Source organism: Girardinichthys multiradiatus, chromosome 1 (genome assembly GCF_021462225.1).
Source record: "Girardinichthys multiradiatus isolate DD_20200921_A chromosome 1, DD_fGirMul_XY1, whole genome shotgun sequence".
NCBI classification, from domain to species: Eukaryota; Metazoa; Chordata; class Actinopteri; order Cyprinodontiformes; family Goodeidae; genus Girardinichthys; species Girardinichthys multiradiatus.
This window is the reverse complement of record NC_061794.1, coordinates 41,181,660-41,202,210: the sequence shown is the minus strand read 5'-3', so window position 1 is coordinate 41,202,210 and position 20,551 is coordinate 41,181,660. Positions and strand designations below refer to the sequence as shown.

General features: G+C 38.2%; 1 protein-coding gene across 4 annotated transcripts; it reads left to right on the top strand.

The window, feature by feature from the left end:
• The first annotated feature begins 2,442 nt into the window (after positions 1–2,442).
• On the top strand, positions 2,443–19,030 carry tmem269 (transmembrane protein 269). 4 transcript variants are annotated; one of them, XM_047373456.1, is made up of 8 exons: positions 2,443–2,661; positions 3,142–3,184; positions 11,396–11,458; positions 12,980–13,127; positions 14,600–14,697; positions 17,370–17,513; positions 17,602–17,802; positions 18,207–19,030. In XM_047373456.1, exons 2-8 carry the CDS (start codon positions 3,160–3,162, stop codon positions 18,314–18,316), a joined length of 789 nt encoding a protein of 262 aa, XP_047229412.1. In that variant the 5' UTR covers positions 2,443–2,661; positions 3,142–3,159; the 3' UTR covers positions 18,317–19,030. The 4 variants fall into 4 exon arrangements, with proteins under 4 accessions (XP_047229412.1, XP_047229552.1, XP_047229623.1 ...); XM_047373596.1 differs by lacking the exon at positions 11,396–11,458 and having other exon boundaries at positions 2,445–2,661; XM_047373667.1 differs by lacking the exons at positions 2,443–2,661; positions 11,396–11,458 and adding an exon at positions 2,896–2,989.
• Positions 19,031–20,551: the final 1,521 nt, after the last annotated feature.

The window sequence follows — 20,551 nt, the reverse complement described above, 5'->3', positions numbered from 1 at the left end:
GCATTCTTAATGATCTTTCTCACCTTTGCCTGCTTTCTGTTGTACTCAATTAGATTCTGATGAACTGGGTTACTTTTTAACGTTTTAAATGCTGTATTTCTTAATTTTATTACTTCCTTACATTCTTTTATCCACCATGGCACAATTTTTTTATCGTTCTGTCTTCCTCCTTTTTTTACTGACTCTTCTACAGGTTGTATGATTGTTTTACAGATATTTATATTAAACTATTTATATCAATTGACTCATCTATTTCTTCCAATTTCTTTTGACTTAAATATTTACATTTTTCCCAATCAGCCTTGTTAAAATTCCGTCTTTTATATAATCCTGTATTCCTGTTATTTATTAATGTTCCTGTTATGATTTTAATGGGGTAATGATCACTGCCTACTGTTGTATCTTTGTCAATATCCCACTCACAGTTGTTAGCTAAAGAATTTGATACTATTGGTAAATTAATCACAGACTCTGTACCTGTTTGTACATTAATTCTTGTTCCTCTTCCATCATTTATACATGCCATATTTTTTATTTCTATTATTTCTGCAATAATTTGTCCATTTTTATCATTACATTTTCACCATAATGTGCTGTTAGCATTAAAATCTCCACACCAGATTACTTTTCCTTCCAAATACACCATTCATTCATCCATCAACTCGAATGATTATGTTTTACATGGATTATAACATTTATTATCTTACTTTTTTTTTACTGTAAATTTCAACTACTATGTATTCTAACTCTTTAACTTTTCCTAATATCTGATATTGTATTCCTTCTTTTATAAATATTCCACATCCTCCTCCACTTCCTCCTCGTCTATCCCTTCTGATACTATTATACCCTTTAAACACAAAATCTAGTTTTGGCTTTAACCACGTCTCCTGTATACATATAATTTCTGGTTTTTCTTCAATTCCATCTATATACCCTTTAAATTCCTGTCCATTAGCTATTAAGCTTCTTGCATTCCACTGTAATATTATCATATATTTCTATCTGCTGGGGTTCCTCCTTGCATCCCATCTGTTTTCAACTTTTTATTAATATATTCCCAAGATCCTTCTTTAAACTCCAAGAACGTTTCTGCTCCTCTGACTATTATTTTAATCTTTTCTGTTTTGTGTTTAGCCTGTTCAGTGCAGTTAATGACATAAGCTACAAATAATATCAGTTTTTCCACAGACATTGTTACATTTTCCTCTGATTCTTCTTTTCTTTGTTGATAATCTGGAATCCTAATTTGATCTGCATCCCTTGTTCTTTCATTCTGTACATTTTTGACTGCTTCAGCATAGCTTATGTTTTTAATCATTTTAATTTGTTGAATTTCTTTTGCTTTCTTCCTTACCTCACATCCTCTGAATGTAACTCTATGTTGCCGTCCACAATTACAACATTTTTCCTGCACTTCTTCCCCACAATCTTCAATTCAATGGTCTTCTCCACACTTTGGACATCTTTGTTAACCTTTGCATACAGCTGCTATGTGACCTCGTCTCTGACATGTATAACATCTTAGTGGTGGAGGAATGAAAGGCCTCACAGGAAAACTCAGATATCCTATTTTGACATTTTGTGGCAACACTTTCTTCAAAGTCTATTAAAATTGACAGGCTTCCTACTCTTTCTCCATTTACATTTTTTGTCAGTCTTTAGAGATTTTTTACCTTCGCACCAACAATGCTTTTTTTAATTTGTCTATATCTCCCTCCACTGGAATGCCATAAATTAAAATTTCTCCTATAATCCTCCTCTCTGTCACCGTTTTCTTGCAAATGTTTTCAACTTGTAAAGCCTTTCTTCTTTGGTTTTACACACCACCAGTATATTTCCATCTCTCAATACCTTCACCATTTCAACATCTCCTATCTTTTTTTAAATTTCTCTAGATAATGAAATAGGACTCAGGTTCTCTTTTTCTTCTTCATTTTTTATCTTTAATATTATTTTACATTCTTCCCTTCCAATTTACCTCCTAACTACTCTCTCTCCTTCAGAACTGTTTTCTTCCAGCTTTCTTTTGGCTGTCTAACATTTTTCCTTCTTCTGCTTTACGTCTTCCTCGTCCTCTCCCTCTACTTACTGGCGTCCATTCATCAAAGTCCATATTGTCCTCCTGTGTGTCCATTCTGAACCATTCACACACCAGTTTATGCCTTTTGCCGCCACTTCCAAAAGTAAATAATCTCTCAGTATCTATCTGCTCGATACTGTTAACAAATTTCAATCTCGGCAGCAATTCCGGACAGTAAAGTCAGGTGATCTCCGTCTGCGACTCTCCGGAACCACAACCTAGAGCTATTTTGTAACTCTTAGCTTTTAAAACCACTGGAAAAAAACTAGAAGCGCTTCCTACGTCATTTCCGCTTGGAATATTCCAGCGGAATTGTCTCTGCTGCTGCTTTAAAAGGACGCGCATATAAAGCGGTCACCAAGCACGCAGACAGGTAGTCTGATCAGTACATTCGTCGTTTTTTGACATTTATTAACACAGAAAGCAGAATAACATTAAAAGGAAATCATTCTGCGTTTTAAAAAGAGCAGAAGGCAATGAAATAAAATAGCCTATAATAAGTCTTGGCATATAGTGTCTGTGCATTTTTCACACCTCCATCATTTGATTAAACTAAGAAATCAGTGGAGCTCTTTCAGGTAAGATAAGAAACACTTTCTAAATAAACTAGAGCTGTTTTCTCACATCTGCTCTGAGTTGCGAGTGAATCATTTCAGAGCAACGTTTGTTAGAATTTGTTGGAGTGTTTGTTTCGGGGCATTGGTACAGTTTCTTGCTTTATGATGATAGTGTTTGGAGAACAGACGACTCCACACGTTTAAGTGCTCAGGTATGGGGGTCTCTGGTTGGATTTTAGAGTCGCACCTAAAGGGGATGGAGGTTGTTTTTCCGCAGCTGAAACGCGGGGAAGGAGGTCTGATGCTGGAGGACAGTGCGGTGCACAGTCTAGCCTCCAGCACAGCTGAGGTTTTGGTTATGTTTTTATTTCATGTTTTCATCTGAATCATGGGTGTTTATTGATTTTCAGACTCGTTTGTCTGAAAAAAAATTGTTTAAAATTAGTTCAACACAAAGTTTGCGTTTCCACATCAATAACGGGAGCTTTGTTTTTGTCTCAGCTGCTGAGTTTGTGAACCATGATCCTCCTGACTCCCTCCTCTGGTATGTATCCTATGCTCAATGTCATCTCCTACTCAGGATCATTGTACAGTAGAATACTCCTGCTTATGGCTAAGGTTTGCTTGGATGAAACCTACAGGGAAGCAGCTGCCCTGATGTGCTGATCTAGGCTTTTAAAAATGCACTTTTGAAAAAACTATTTGGTAAAAAATAACCATCCGTGCTAATTTTTGGATTTTTGTAGTTTTTCACTTTAAAACTGAAACCCACATATCCTATCAATGATGCAAATTGATGTATAGCAAGCGTCCATTTCTGTTCATCTTGATGCTTATGCGTTGTAGCTAATGAAACCCCAGCCCCCCTTAAATTAGTTTCTTTTTAAAATGTTTATGAAGTATATGCAGTCACTTCTTGCTCAGGACTTGTTTTGCATGAATTATGGCATCAATGGCATAGAGGCAATTGGGCTGTGGTTCTGCTGAGTTATTAAGGAAGTCCAGGTTGCTTTAATAGCAGCCTTCAACTTGTCTGACACATTGGCTCTGATGTCTCTTATCTTCCACCTGACCATACACCATAGATCCTCAATGGGGTTCAGGTTAGGGCAGTTTGCTGGGCAGTCAAGCACAGGGGTGTCATGGACATTATACTAGGTACAGGACTGGTGAAACTTTACACTGGACCTCAGGAAATGTGAATTCTGCTCCTCTTCGTTCTTCCTCCAGACTCTGGGACTTTGATTTCCAAATGAAATGCAAAATTTTGTTTCACCTAAGAGTTGTGTACCAGTTAGCAACAATGCAGTCTTTTTTTCTCTCCTTAGCCTATTTAAGACTCATCTGATGTTGTCAGGAGTTCAGGAGTGGCTTGGCTCAAGAAATGTAACAAGTGTAGCCCATGTGTTTGCAGAGGCTGTTGAAGCTTTGACTTCAGCCACAGTTCACCCCTTGTGAATCTCCCTAAGGTCTTGAATTGGCTTTGCTTCAAAGTACTCTTGAAGCTGTGTTGCTTGTGTAACATCTACCACATTTTTTCTTTCCATTTAACTTTCCGTTATTATGCTCGGATATTGCAATCTGAATAGCCAGCTTCTTTAGCAGTGAGCCTTTATGACTTACACTCCTTGTACAGGCAGACAGCAACTGTTTACTGGATAGTAGTCACATCAGCAGTCTTCCCCATGATTGTGTTGGTCATAACATTACAAGAACAGTATTTCTTTAAAAGAATATTTTTTATTGGACCTAGTTAATATTCTAATTGTATAAGAGGCCGAATTAGGTGGTTTCATTAGCTCTTTGTAATAATCATCAGAATGAACAGAAACTGTTTGTAATGAATCTATTTAAAAGATTTATAAAATGTGATCTTCACTTCTTAAATTGAATTATTGAATCAAAGAAACTTTTAATGATGTTCTAATTTATTAAGATACACGTGTATAATGCATTTGGTATGTATTTTCCTACAGGCAAATAGAAGCTTCATGCTTTTCAAACATAATTATTGAAGCTTTGTTTTCATTGTGCATGTACGAGGGGTTCACATTGCCTTCGCATTCATTTCTTTGCAGAGAACACAGTTTGAGGATAGATAGCATTCACAAACTGCAAAGTTTAATGTTATTATAGCTAAACCCCCTAGTTCATTTCTGTTTATTGTGGTTGTGCACTCTGAGTTGAGAGTTTTCCTTGTTTTTCAATGTACTCTCTTTAGCTGTTACTTGGTAACATGGCATGGTATTACATAAAAAGGGCCTTCCCATCATGCCTTGCACTCATTAGGCAAAAATCCAGAAATAGAGACCTGCTTCAAATGATTTCTGCAACAACTGTTCTGTGTTTTCCTATAAAAACAGTTCTTTAACATGCCAGGTGGTAACTTTGAGATAAAGTCCAACATGAGATAGCGATTAAAAGCATGCTGTCAAGTGAAAGTTTTTGTTGGCTGTGTGCTTTGTCTCATACACTGTTTTCTTTCAGATGCATTCGCCTGGCTTTGGAATCAAAGGAAGTTCAGGGAGAAAATCCCGTGAAGGGTTGCTACTGCAACATTAAAAAAAATAAAATGTTTCAGGTTAATATCTGTGCATACTGTCTTGGCCAAGCACCATGACTTCAGAGAAAACAATTAGCTTTGAAACGAAGAAAGTGATAGAGTTTTCTTTCATTTGAATTATGAAAAGAATATTTATATTTGTGTAGGTCATCTTTTGGGTGGGGTGAAGCAGCCTCATGAAGTTTTTGTCTTACTCACAATAATAGTAAATGGTCATTTTTCTAATGATCATGTTGCAAATTCTAATCAAATTGTAAGATCAACTATAATCATCGCTCATTAACCAAAGATTAAGCACTATGGAAAAATTGCATTCAATTTACTCCTGATTTCAAACTTTTTGTAAGCTGTCAGACTTACAAAAATCTGATGGCTTTCCAAAAGCACGGTATACAACAATTACATTGTTGAGCAACTATAGGTTTGGTTATGAATAACTATTAATAAGTGTATTAATATGGGAAACTGTTAATGAAGTTGGTAATTTTATTTAAAACAGCAACTCAGAACACCACTTGATTATCTTGAAATAAGAGCCAAACAGCTCCCAGTCTCTGTTAGTTATTGTTTTATGAATGCCTGCCTGGTGAGGTGTTGTATTATAGAACAGATGGAAGAGTGAATTCACACACTGGTGTTCTTAAACAGCAAAGACCTGCACTTAATAAGAATAAACACAACTTTTCTCCAAAAAACAGTAATTTATTAACAAAATATTTCAACTTCCAATAAATTCAATTCAATTCAGTTTATTTATATAGCGCCAATTCACAACACATGTTGTCTCAAGGCACTTCACAAAAGTCAGGTACATACATTCCAATTAATCCTAATCATTGAACAGTGCAGTCAGATTCAGTTATTTATTCAAATTTGATAAAAAGTTTTTCTGTCTAAGGAAACGCAGCAGATTGCATCCAGTCAGTGACTTGCAGCATTCACTCCTCCTGGATGAGCATGTAGAGACAGTGGACAGTCACTGGCGTTGACTTTGCAGCAATCCCTCATACTGAGCATGCATGTAGCGACAGTGGAGAGGAAAAACTCCCTTTTAACAGGAAGAAACCTCCAACAGAACCAGGCTCAGTGTGAGCGGCCATCTGCCACGACCGACTGGGGGTTTGAGAGAACAGAGCAGAGACACAAAGAAGCACTCATCCAAGAGTACTTTCTATGGGAAGGAAATGTAAATGTTTGTGGATGTAGCTCCTTTAGTCGTCACAACCTCTTCCTGTGAACCATACTGATGAACAGCAGAACAGTTCGGCATTGAACAGAGAAGATGTAGCGGCCGCTCTGGGTCCGGCTGGGCTAGTGTCTGCTCGGATTGGCACATGCGCCAGGTGTGTGACGCTATGTTTTCTTCAGGGCAGTAGATGGGATACAGCTTCGTAATAAGAGACAACCCATCTCTTCTTGGAGAATCTTTGGCTCAGATTCTTTTCTGCAGGAGCTCACAGAGGCAGTTTCAGGAAGTTAGTCTTATTTTCGCCCAGGGTAAAGTACAGCAGACCGTACTTTACTTTGAATCCAAGGTTTCTTTGAAGATACAACCTTTTACTCGGCCAGTGAGATCAAGACGTTCACGCAAGAGTCCTCCCCAGTGCCGCCCATTTCTACCAGTCTCTTTTCTTCTCTTTGTATAGCTCAGTATTTGTTTCATCCCATGGCAGGGCCCTACAACATCTATCATTTTTATAAAATTTTAAATTTTACCTTTTAAGTTGTTGTTGTGCTTGTAGATCACAATAGTTGTATTCTTTTCAATATCTGAATTAAAGAAATTAGTTTAAAAAAAACATGAAGAAAAATAACTGAGCATAAGGCAGTTGAGGACAAAATCGTGATCAATTTAGAAGAACACAAACTCAGGCATCAATGTCCCCTCTAAATAAAATTGACTGCATTGTCTCCAGTTCCAATATGAGTTCCTAAAGTAAATATGTATTTTGTGATTTACCAATTGTAAAAGTAATTACATCATCCCAGACTGGAGAATTGACCAATCCTGTTTATCCCCTGACCCATTTAGAGAAATAAATTTCAAAACAAAATATCCACAGCACTATCAAACATCATGCTTTAAAAAAAAACAAAATAAAGAATTGATTGCAAAAATTTGTGATGCTTACCACCTATTATTGTCAAATAGGTAGTGTTTGTTTTCTCCTCCATCATCATTTCAAACTGGCCACTAGTTTCTTTACCTACACTACTAGGGGTTACAAGATACTATTTCCCTATGCTACTACATCTAACCTGTTACTTTTTAAAATACTTTACTTTCTTATTTATTTATTTTGGAAAACCCTTATTTTTATTCCTTTACAGACATCTGCATTTATTTTCCAATCTTTTTTCAGTCAAAAGAACCACAAAAGTATTTTTATAGATAAAAGCAGTACTCCATGGCACAGTACTATTACAGACCTAATTGCAAATTGAACAGTAAAACACACTCCTGCAACCTTACTGAGCTAAACTGAGCATTGGTTAACTGAACTTTAATGAAACCAAAGCTACTCATAATAATCCAACCTTTAACACACAACATTGGTATTTCTCTAGGAACTTGAACAGATAAGTGTGACAATCAATGAACAGCTAGAAATTACAAGTACAATATTAGAAACTGCATAACATTTACATGCAGTTCAGTGGTTTAAGGCACATGAAACTGTGTAGCAGTCTGGCGGTTCAGCTTTTTTCTTGTTCGTAGTCCTTCTCCATGGCTTCACCGGACTCCTCCCAGGCCTGAGTTTATGCCTCTGCCACAGCCTGGGCCATGGCATGCGTGGCCTCACAGTACCTGTCAGCCGCCTCAGGAGTCTCACAAGCCAACCAGAGCCAATAGGACTCCTTCTTTAGCTTGACAGCATCCCTTACTGCCAGTGTCCACCACCGGGTTCGAGCATTGCCAGGCACTGCAAACTTTACGGCCACAGCTACCACCAGCAGCATCAACAACAGAGGCTGAGAACATAGTCCACTAGGACTCTATTTCTCCAACCTGACCCAGAATCTGGTCGGTGAAAGCTCTGCCAAAGGTGGGAGTTGTATACAACCAATCGCCGAGGGCTCCGCCAGAAGTAGCCAGCAGACCCTCACTATACGCTTGGGCCTGCCAAGTCTGTCTGGCTTCCTCCTCTTCCAGCGTTTCCAACTCACCACCAGGTGGTGATCGGTGGACAGCTCAGACCCTCTCTTCACCCGAGAGTCCAAGACATGCGGCCGAAGGTTGAAAGACACAAGTACAAAGTTGATTATCGACCTCTTTCCTAGGGTGTCCTGGTGCTAAGTGCACTGATGAGTACCCTTATGCCTAAACATGAACTTCATTATGGACAATCCATGACTGGCACGGAAGTCCAATTATGAAACATCACACGGGGTCAAATCGGGGAGGCCATTCCTCCCAATCACACCCCTCCAGGTCTCACATTAATTTCCGGTATGGGCGTTGAAGTCCCCCGGCAGAATGACAGAGTCCCTGAAAGGGGTACTATGCAGCACCCCCGACAGGGATGCCAAGAAGGCAGGATACCGCAACAACAGTCTGAGACCTGTCCCTGACCCAAAGGTGCAGGAATACAACCCTTCACTAGGGTAAACTCCAACACAAGTTGGCTGAGCTGGGGGAAGTCAAGCTAACCCACCCCAGCCTGCTGCATCTCCCCCATGGGCCACTCCAGTGTAGAAGAAAGTCCAACCTCTCTCGAGAAGCTGGGTTCCAGAGCCCACTCCCTGCGTAAAGGTGAGCCCGGCTACTTCTAGCTAATATCTCTCAACCTCCTGCACAAGCTCAGGCACCTTCCCCCCCAGAGAGGTGACATTCCATGTCCTGGGAGACAGTTTTAGCAACTGGAGATTGGGTCGTTGAGGTCTACACCTTCGATGTGAATTTTGTCGCTGTTTTCTAGGATGTGTCTGGTAAACTTATTTGTTAAATTGCAAATACTTAGCATTCCACAGAGAACGTTTTGTATTCTTCAACCTGATGTAGCGGTAAACACTGAATTCAAGGATTATTGTTTGTTATTGGCGAAAATGTATTTTCTAAATCACATAATCTGAAGCAACCCAAGTGGATGATGCAAATAAATACCATTCTGAGTACACCTTTAACTCTTAAAGTTCCTTTCATAAATTAATTTATTATGAGAAGTGATTTAGGCTAATGAGGTTTTCTCCTTCCTTAACTTTTCCTTGTAGTGTTTGAAAGCAAGAGCAGCAACAAGATCTAATTTGAGCCTCACCAAAAACCGTTCAGGGATCAGTCACCGCTAAGGTCACATAACTGAAAATCATGCAAAACACACATGTTAAAACAATTTAAATTTTTACCTCCACCAACTTAACCTATATTCAGTGTTCTGTGACCCTCCTATGGTCCACCCCTGCAACCCCTAACCCCAACGTCAACATGTATTCCACTGGGACAGGAAAATCTTGTCCAGTTAAATGATCCATGGAACTTTTTTAATGTTCACTTTTAACAGAGTCAATGGTTTGACCAAGTGCTTAGTCCCATAATATTGGCAATTGCGTTCCTGTGGGATGAGCTTGTGTTTATGCTGTGAAAGGAATGAGGCTACTGTCCTCAGGGTCTTAAGTCTCAAACACAAAAACACATGTAAGCATATATCGGTTTGCCTCTGTGTTGCTTTCCAACGTCTTTCTCAAAATAAGGAAAAGCTTTTCTTTTTTACCTTTTGGAACATGTAGAGAGAACCACAAATTCCACTTTTGTCCTGTTTTGTGGAGAAGACTTGGAGTTCCTGTAAGCATCGAAAACGTTGGTGTTCTGTCTGCACAAATATTGATTGGTTCATTCAACTGGTCCGGTTTTCCATATTCCCTCTTCTTCCTTATTTTGGTTGTGTTTGGCAGTGGGGGTTTGAATCTTCTGCTGCTGCAACAACAATGGGGCTGTGCACAGTCGGATACCAGAAAGACCATTGGTCCCTGTGTTCTTCTAAAACGTATTTATGGTATAGTCATATGCATAATGGAGACGATGAACAAACAATTTCTTGAAAGACTTGTAATAGTTTTATATAATTTTATATTAATTATTGTTTTGTTTTATATAAATTCATGTATAAAATTTTAGATATAAAATAAAAATAAATAAATAAGAATGTAAGTTATTTGAAAAAGTAACTTATCAGATGTAGTGGCGTAGGGATATAGTATCTTGTTACTTTTAGTAGTGTAAGGGTAAAAAACTAATGGAGATAAAACTTTGTGTGGCTAAGATCTGGTTGTTAGCACGTCTGGTTGAAAATCTACAAAATATTGCGGGTTGCTTCTGCATAAGAGAGTTTTTTGTGTGGTTATTAACAGGTTGGATTAAGGAAAATTCATACCTCTCTTATAAATATTTGATCTACTAAATTAACCTTTCACCTAAACTGCATCACCACCTTTTCACTTTATTACAGGAAACAACCGATGAACATAAACATTGTGCGGTGTTATCATCTCTACAGGGATTTGGTATAAAAGAAAAAAATCTGAGAAGTGTGGGGTGCTTGTTTATTCATTACTCTTTAATCTCATACCTCTAAATGAATCCAGTACAAGCAGTTGCCTCTAGAGGTGAGCTAATTAGTACATAGAGTTTATTAAATCAATATAATTATTGTACAAGTATTTTATGAAGGCATTTAAGAGGTTTGTTAGACAACATTATTGAACGAACAGCATGATAAGGACCGAGGAACATGGTAAGCACATTAGGGATAAAGTTGTGAATTAGAAGAAAAAGACTACATTTTATAAAATCTGAAAAATGCGGTGTGCTTATATGTTTTACGTTATTGTCTCATACCCTTAAAAAAACTAAAGATACCTCTAGTAAATAGAGTCAATTTCTATCTATTATTTAATCAGTAGAATGTCAGTACAGCTATTTTATGATCGTGTTTATGAGGTTTGTTAGGGAACATTGGTGAGCAGACAGCTTGATGAGGAACAAGGAATAGAGCAGTCAACCTACCAAGACATATTTGTGCACTGAAATTAACAGGCCAGGTAAGAGAAGAAATAATCAGAGAAACAGCCAAGAGGTCCATGGTACGGTAATTGTTTTGGGTAAACCTGTTGTAGAACAAGTCTTCTCTTAAAGAGTTTGATGTTTTTTGCTTACTTAAAATTGCTGGAATATATTTATTTTTTTCTTCTAATTAGGTGAGGAGTTTGAAATGATGATGGAGGAGAAAACAAACACTACCTACTTGACAATAATAGGTGGTAAGGGTCACCAATTTCTACTAAATAATCTTTTTTTGAACTCCATTTATTCTTTATTTTGTCATGTCATAAGTCTTGTTGACAAAAACTACCCTTTTTTTTGTTTTTATGTTCAGTTCAATAATCTCCAGAAAAATGTATTCATTAAAGTTAATTCAAGTTTTAACTTTTAAGAGGTTGGATTTAATGTGGCTGTCTGAGTGAGTTCACAAAACTATGCAAGTCAATTGTTAGTTCTAGTTTTCTTTTAAACAGTTTTAAATAATGTTCTAGGAGTCCAAATAAATAAGATTCAGTAGGCCTCAAAATAGCTGCATACCTCAGCCTCACAAACAACAATAGTAAAAAAGAAAAAACAGTAATTCAGAAGAACAGGGAGTCTCTTCTAAATTTCCAAGTTTCTTGGTAGAAACTAATATTTTTAGAGAAGCGAGAATGCCATGAATAAGAAGGAGAAGCTTTGGAATGAATTTGAGCCATATTCATAGGATTATGCGAAAAGATTTTTAAAAAAGAGCAGTTGAAGCTCCACAAATGTTGCTGAATAGAAGAAGGTCTTGAGACTTTTTATTCTCCATTTACCGGTTTGCAGGTGCTGCACCAAACGGTGTCACAAGTTAAAATTAAGTTCACAGCATTCTCTTTTTTATTATCAGTGACGCTTTATTAAATATAAACCTCAATCAACACCTGCTGCTATATTTTCAGCAGCAGAGGCACAAAGACAGAATAACTTGGGGGGAGTTGAATGTTTTTTTTATGGTCCTGTATATCTACCTCAATGTTGTTTCCTCCATTACAGCCCAAGTCCAACAATCAGTCCAACAATCAGTCAGTTATGTGTGCTGCTACATCCTTTTGTTAGGTCAATGTTAACAGGCAAATCGATCTCATGTCTAGTATATGTTTGTGCAGTAGGTCTAGCTCACAGTGAAAGTAGCCAAACATGTATGCACAGTAACCCCCTAAATGTTGATAGCTTTTTCCACACACCAACATTTAATCCCCAATAAAATCACTTGCAATGCTGACTTACATTTATAATTCCCTTTATAGCACAAGTTGAAGATTCTTGAACGTTTATGTCATGTTTTTAAAGTTACATTCTCTAACTACTGTATAGAATGAAACATAGATCACTGTTGCATGTGAAAAAATAACTGTGAATTAATAGTAACACTTGTTTTTGATCTGGAAATGGATGAATGTATCGTAACGTTGATCTCCGTCCAATAAACAAACAGCTTGGTAAGTCATACTTCTTTTACATCAGACAGGGGCATCAGATTTGGAGTAATATTTTCTTTCACTATTAATTGGTGTTTAAAATTCTTATCCAGTAATGGCCGATACATTAAAATATATTGATCACCTAACCCCCTCTAAAGTTTGACTCAAAATGAGATAGAATCAGTACACTGTTTCCAATAAGAAGGTCGGCTGATGTGCTCATCTGATCACAGTGGGGGGTTGTTGACCCAACACGGACAGCTAATAACTGCTGCTGTTGTTTGCTCTCAGATTTCTTCCAGTACGCCGACAAGCTCCTCCTGAGCGATCACGCTACAGGGCTCCAGATCAAGGAGTTTGCACGGAAAAATGCTGCTAACGCTCTGTCTGTGGCCAACATGGTCATGGGCATGGCCTCCATCCTCAGCAGCCTGAACGGGTGAGCAAGCACATCTTTAATGGAGTTTATGATGTGAGAGGCACAAGTCAGAAGTCAGGCACAGCTGCAGGAAGAGCAAAAAATATAGGTCCGATTTGTGAAGATGAATGTGTGCAAACAGAACTGTAATAATCAAAGTGTGATCAAAGTGATGAAAACAACACAGTAAAAGACTGAATTCAGTCCTTGAATTATTATTCATACCCTTTGAACCTTTTCACATTTTTGTCTCACAGTAACCGCAAATTTTAGGAATACGCCAACACAAGGTAGCGTACAATGATAAACCTGTAGAAAAATTGTACATAGTTTTCTATTTATAATTAACTACCTCTATTAGTTTTTTGTGGTATGTTCGAACGATTGATGCACATCTAGAGACAACAAATTTAGGTCTTTCTTCTGTGCAGAATAGCTCTAGCTCAGTCAGATTCGATAGAGAGTGTGTATGAAAATTTGTTTTCAAGTCTTGCCCCAGATTCTTGCTAGTCCCATTTTCAGTGTTTTGTCATTTTATTCTTATCAGGAATTAGTTTTAAATGATGTTTAACAAAGTTTAAATGAATAAAATGCAGTTCATAGTTCATCACGTTTTGCATGTAAGTGAAACATTTTAATTTTTGTTCTCATCTCAGTGTGATGTTGTGTGAGTTAGGTGAAGGACTAAGGTGCCGACAGAAACATGGGAGGAACATAGTGAGGATTTAATGATAATAAGAAAGCTTACAGCATGGCACGAGGAGAACAGAACATTGAGCATGGATAAGAAACAGGAGGCACAATGAGGAAGTTACAGGCATGGTAATGTAACGGAAGAATTCAGCAGAGAACAACGGGAACCAGAGAGCTTGAATACTGAGGGAGATGTGGAGAATGACATTGGATCCATGTGTGTCAATCAGGGGATATGTGCAGCAGCTGCGGCAGAAGGAAAGCGAGGAGACTAGTTAACAAAAATAGAGCAGAAGTGAGACACAAAGAAACCAAGGGGGAACACTCTAATAGAGATTTAAGAGATAATCATTTTATATGTACAAAGAACGGAACACAAAATTAACAAACTAAATAGAAAGGAATGAACTAAAATGTTCACACCTTAGACAACATAAGCAACAGGAAAATGAAGAAAACAGACACAAAAGAAACTCAAAAACCAAAAGACCTAAGGATCACAACATTTAGTCCCTTCTTCCATGTTTACTGTGTGACAAAATTTGGAAAAGTTAGGGGAACTGAATACTTTTGCAAGGTACTGTAAATAGCATCGATTAAGACAGAAGACCAATATTTTGCTAAAGAAAATCCATAACTTAATCAGAAAAACTTTAATTTCAAGTGAAAAGGTAAATTGTGGGCAGATTTGGGCTTTTTGTAACTGTATTAGTTTTTGAGACCTGGTACACATTTCACCTTCAGAAAAGAGGATTGCTGCCTTCAAAAAGCTCAACCTTACTCTCACTTGTTTTGTTCAGGCACCATCACGCGGCATGTTGGCTGGTTCTGATTGGCTACCTGCTAGATTTGGCAGATGGAGCGGTTGCCAGGCGACTTAATGCTTGCTCGGCACTGGGTAAGTGCTGGCTTGTGGTCAATAGGCTTTTACCAAAGATTAACTTCAGTGAGGCTGTTGGCAGGGTCTGCTGAAGTCTTTTGTCTCCACTTTTCTAATTTGGTCTCACAAAGTCATTAACAATGGGACCAAGTGAAAGAAAACTCTTCTTGTGAAAAACTCTAGTATTACAGAGCATCCAAGAGGAAAATCATGAATACTTTATATGATGTCATTTAAACAATTTTTTTAACCCTCTTTACTCCTTTGGAAACATAAATTGTGAAGTGTTCGAAGCAGTTTTAAGTCCACATTTAGAATTCAAAATTATGAATACTTTGAATAACCTTTGTAGATGCTATGGTGCATAATAAACAACACCTGCACCTGAACAGTATCCATATTATCCCAAAAGCTTAAAATGGCTCCTATTTGCATCATTGTTGACTGCACAGGGGGCTTTGTGTCTCAACAAGCTTTTTCTGCATGATTTTGCAGGTGCACGTTGTTGTGTTTGTCAAGTGAACAATCACTTTCCGATTAAGCAGCCTAAGTCCATGGGATCCAGTTCCAATTGTCTGTTTTATCCCTTTGCTTTGGCTTCTCCGCATATTTGAAATATCTAAAATTGTTAACCCCGGGCTCACGGCATTCCAACCCGTTCATTTGATGGCTCCAGCCGGAATCATCTCATCATCATCTGCTGAAAACATGCTATGGGATAAAGAGACGAGCCTGCGAAGAATGTTGTTTTTTAAAAGCTGGTCATTAGGCTGACACTGATGTTTCCAGTTTGAGATTTTTGCATGTATATGCAAAACACCACTGTCACATGTCAGGAATGCTGTCTGTCTTCTAAAGTCCCTTCCAAAAGTATTTATACAAATTGTACCTTTTCACCTTTTCTCACATTACAACCACAAACTTTAATGTCAGTCAGTCATTTTCTACTGCTTCTTCCATAGTGGGTTGTGGGGAAGCTGGTGCCTTTCTCCAGCAGTCTGTGGACGGAGGCGGGGTACACCCTGGACAGGTTGCCAATCTATCGCAGGGCAACACAGACACACACAGGACAAACAACCAAGCACACACTCATTCAGACCTAAGGACAATGTAGAGAAACCAATTAACCTAACCGCCTTGTTTTTGGACTGTGGGAGGAAGCCCTGTACCCGAAGAGAACCCAGGGGGAGAACATGCAAACTTCATGCAGAAAACCCCCAGCCTTGAGTCAAACCCGGGAACTTATTGCTGCCAGGCAACAGTGCTACCAACTGCACCACCGTCCAGCCCCAAACTTTAATGTACTAGTTGAAATTTTCTTTGGTAGACCGCTACAAAGTAGTGCATGATTACGAAGTGAAGATAAGATCAGACATGGTTTTCAAATATTTTAACAAATGACAACCTAAAAAGTGTGGTGTACATTTGACAGCCTACCCCCTGAATCAATGGTCTGTTTGAAAACCTCTCGCTGCAGTTACAGCCTCAAGTCTTTGGGGATTTATCTCCTAACAAGTTTGCTACAACTAAATTTAAATTTTGCCCACTCATCTTTGCAAAATATCTTAAGCTTGGTCAGGCGTGAAGGAGAGCATCTTTGAAGATTCATTTTGAAGTGTTGCCAATTAATCTTAGATTAATGTCTGCTGTTTGATTAGGCCATTCTAACATGTGGATATGGTTTGATCGAAACCAATCTTTGTCTGTATATTTAGGGTTGTTGTCCTGCCCTACCTCTGCCTCACTCTAAACCATATTACACTCTAACAGGTTTTCTTCCAGGATGACTCTGTATTTAGCTCCTTACAACTCTGAACAGCATCGACGTTTCTGCTAAATAAACGCACTCCCACAGCATGATGCTGCCACCAGTATGTGTTACCATGGGGCTGTGATTGTTCAGGGTGTTGTATCTTCGACCTCACATAGAGGCTTTTTATGTAGGTATGAAATATGAAGTTTGGTCTGTTTTGACCACAGTACTCTTCTCCTCATGTTTGCTGTCCTCTACATGATTTTTTTTTATGCCTTCCTTTCAATAATGGCTTTATTCTTGCCATTCGTCCGTAAAAGTCAGATTTATGTAGTGCATGACTAATAGCTGTCATGCTAAATGATTTCCTCACCTGAGTTGTGGATCTCTGCAGCTCCTCCAGAGTTACCATGTACCTCTTGGCTGCTTCCTTAATCTTTGCTCTCCATTACCGGCCTGTCAGTTTAGGTGCTCGGTCATGTCCTGGTAGGTTTGCTGTATTGTCACACTGTTTAACACTTCTCTGATGAGGTTTCAAAACTTCAGATTGTTTTAGAACCTAACTTTGTTTCAATCTTCTCCACATTTGCCCTGACCTGATATTACACACAGGTGGACTCTATTTACATATTAGGAGGTTTCTAAAGGCAGTTGGAAGCACAAAATTTTATTTTAGGGGTTTCGGAAAATTGCAAAAACAATTGAAAACCACATTTCCTGTTACTTCCACAACACTGTCATGCACTACTATGTGTTAAAATGTCACACAAAATCCCAACAAAACATGTTAAAGTATGTGGTTTGTATGGCAAGGTTCAAGCGGTACAAATGTTTTTGCAAGGCACTCTAAACTAAGCTTTTCAAGAGCATGTTGACACCATTGCAATAAGTTCAGCACAGATATCAGGACATTTAGTATTTTGTTTTTCATGTGTAGGTGCAAAGCTGGATGATTTTGCTGACTTTACCACCTTCGGGATCGCCACGTCTCTGCTGCTGAGGACTTCTGACCTGCTGGACAATGTCCTGTGCATGTGTTATGTGCTGTCCGTGTTCGTCCGTCTCTGTTTCTTTTCAAGTGGTGAGTTACTATAAGCTGATATTTACACTGAAGTGGGTTATTTTATCTTTATGATGCTAAAACAAAACCCTCTTTGGTTTTGTGTCAGGTATTCCATTCATGTACCGCGGCCTCCCCTGCATTTACTCATCAGCCATCCTAGCCAGCGCCTCATTGTTGTCGGGAGGAAACATGACCATGCTACGGGTCATTGCAGTAGCCATGATCCTCTTTATGATCAGTCAGAACTTCTATCCCCATGACAAAGTGTTGGAGTCCCAAACTTGGAAGAAAGTAGTCTATGCTGGAGGTAAAGTAATTAAAAAATCATGACAATAGTTTCAGGAGGCAGGCAGGATAGATAGATAGATAGATAGATAGATAGATAGATAGATAGATAGATAGATAGATAGATAGATAGATAGATAGATAGATAGATAGATAGATAGATAGATAGATAGATAGATAGATAGATAGATAGATAGATAGATAGATAGATAGATAGATAGATAGATAGATAGATAGATAGATAGATAGATAGATAGATAGATAGATAGATAGATAGATAGATAGATAGATAGATAGATAGATAGATAGATAGATAGATAGATAGATAGATAGATAGATAGATAGATAGATAGAGGTAACTTTTACTTTTTCTGTTTCCTTTTTTTATTTTTCCTGACGTTCAGGTTCTCTTTTTCTTTCTTTCAGGAGTCGCCATGGTGTTCTGCTCTTCTTTCCCCCCTGCGTGTGTGTACTACCTGCTGTGGTCTATCTCCTACATTTTGTTCCCCACATCGCTTTGGAGCTGTAAACTGTAAAGTAATACAGAGGTTATGGACTGCTGTTCCCCAATGCCATTGGAGCATCCAAGCTGGAAAAAACACTTAATAATTCATGGCAAACATTTTCTTAATTTAACCTTTTATTCTGATTTGACACATGAGGAAGAAAGCTTAAAAAAGAGAAGCAAGGATGATTTTTTCCAGTGTTACTCTTGAGGATTATGTATACTGTCTTCTTTGTAGCTTTAACACCGATTACAGGGGTTGTGTGGCTGGTTCTGAAAACTGAATTTTCATCGGGTTTGCCTCCATGTTCTATCTGCTTTCATCAGTGTTATTTATCATCAGTGTTGAGAACATGTGGCATCAGGGGAACATTACTTTCTTAAAGCATGGTAGAAAAAGAAACTTTTCTCTCCTTTAATTTTACTAGTTTATATGTTTTTACACCACATTTAGTTCAAAAGGTATGTCTGCAGGGTAGTACCTGCAACAGCAGATCTCTGCTCCATGTATATACATATGTGATAGAGTACCTTCCATTTACTAAAGGCCTGACTTCTTAAAATCTATTTGTTCCTTTGTAAAGGGATCATAAATGTAATTGAAAAGAACTTATTTAACATAGTAGTTCTCATATTCTTATTATTTAATTTGCTGTATGAATACGTTTGTTTCTTGTCATAACCCTGGCATTCACTCATTGCAAACGTTTCTTTAGTTAGAAACCTTCTACTTTTTTGCTATGTTGCAAATATGCCAATGAAATGCTGCATTAGAACCTATTGTTTCTTCCATGCATCTGCCTCTGTTTTAAGAGGCATTGCAACTTGAAATAGTACGTATCAATACTGGATCACCCACATGGCCCCCTGCTATTTCTTAGACAAATTACTGATTTCACTGTGAGAGTTTTTGGTCAGTTGTCTAAGTAAAATGTCAATCCTGCTGCCTGTAAATTCATCCGATTCAGTGTGAATTTGCTTCTTTGAATTACAGGAGCAGGTGCTTTAAACCCTACTTATGCTGTCATCTAATGGATATGGCCCAGTACTGCACTTGTCGCCTCAGTGCAAATGCTGCTGAAACTGATGACCAGTGAAGATATTACGAGATGGGCTGGGTTATTTTTCTTGTTGTTTCTAGAGCACATCTTTGTAGCAAGGACCATAAGTTTTCACCACTCATTTAGTTTCACAACGTGGTCTTTTTGTTGCTTTGTCCTGAACCTTAGGAAGATCAAAGCAACGCATAACTGGGTGAAATGTGTCTGCTCTGAGCCCTGAATGATCCGTTTTTCTTTTAGTTTTGTAATTGTGTTTTTTAGTTCCTTTCTAAACCATAAATTGCAGTTCAATCAGTTTTCGTTTTTGATTGAGAGGAACTTAACTTACAGAAGTCTGATTTCTTCATTATTCATTTTAAATACAGGTCCTTCTCAAAATATTAGCATATTGTGATAAAGTTAATTATTTTCCATAATGTAATGATGAAAATTTAACATTCATATATTTTAGATTCATTGCGCACTAACTGAAATATTTCAGGTCTTTTATTGTCTTAATACGGATGATTTTGGCATACAGCTCATGAAAACCCAAAATTCCTATCTCACAAAATTAGCATATTTCATCCGACCAATAAAAGAAAAGTGTTTTTAATACAAAAAACGTCAACCTTCAAATAATCATGTACAGTTATGCACTCAATACTTGGTCGGGAATCCTTTTGCAGAAATGACTGCTTCAATGCGGCGTGGCATGGAGGCAATCAGCCTGTGGCACTGCTGAGGTCTTATGGAGGCCCAGGATGCTTCGATAGCGGCCTTTAGCTCATCCAGAGTGTTGGGTCTTGAGTCTCTCAACGTTCTCTTCACAATATCCCACAGATTCTCTATGGGGTTCAGGTCAGGAGAGTTGGCAGGCCAATTGAGCACAGTGATACCATGGTCAGTAAACCATTTACCAGTGGTTTTGGCACTGTGAGCAGGTGCCAGGTCGTGCTGAAAAATTAAATCTTCATCTCCATAAAGCTTTTCAGCAGATGGAAGCATGAAGTGCTCCAAAATCTCCTGATAGCTAGCTGCATTGACCCTGTCCTTGATAAAACACAGTGGACCAACACCAGCAGCTGACACGGCACCCCAGACCATCACTGACTGTTGGTACTTGACACTGGACTTCTGAGATTTTAGCATTTCCTTCTCCCCAGTCTTCCTCCAGACTCTGGCACCTTGATTTCTGAATGACATGCAGAATTTGCTTTCATCCG

What these genes read in the sequence shown, in the direction of transcription:
- tmem269 (XM_047373456.1), top strand. Translation starts at nt 3,160, where the DNA reads ATGATCCTCCTGACTCCCTCCTCTG. An exon ending in CTACTTGACAATAATAGGTG is followed by an intron (nt 11,459 to 12,979) that starts GTAAGGGTCACC and finishes GTTTGCTCTCAG; the next exon opens with ATTTCTTCCAGTACGCCGAC. An exon ending in ATCCTCAGCAGCCTGAACGG is followed by an intron (nt 13,128 to 14,599) that starts GTGAGCAAGCAC and finishes TGTTTTGTTCAG; the next exon opens with GCACCATCACGCGGCATGTT.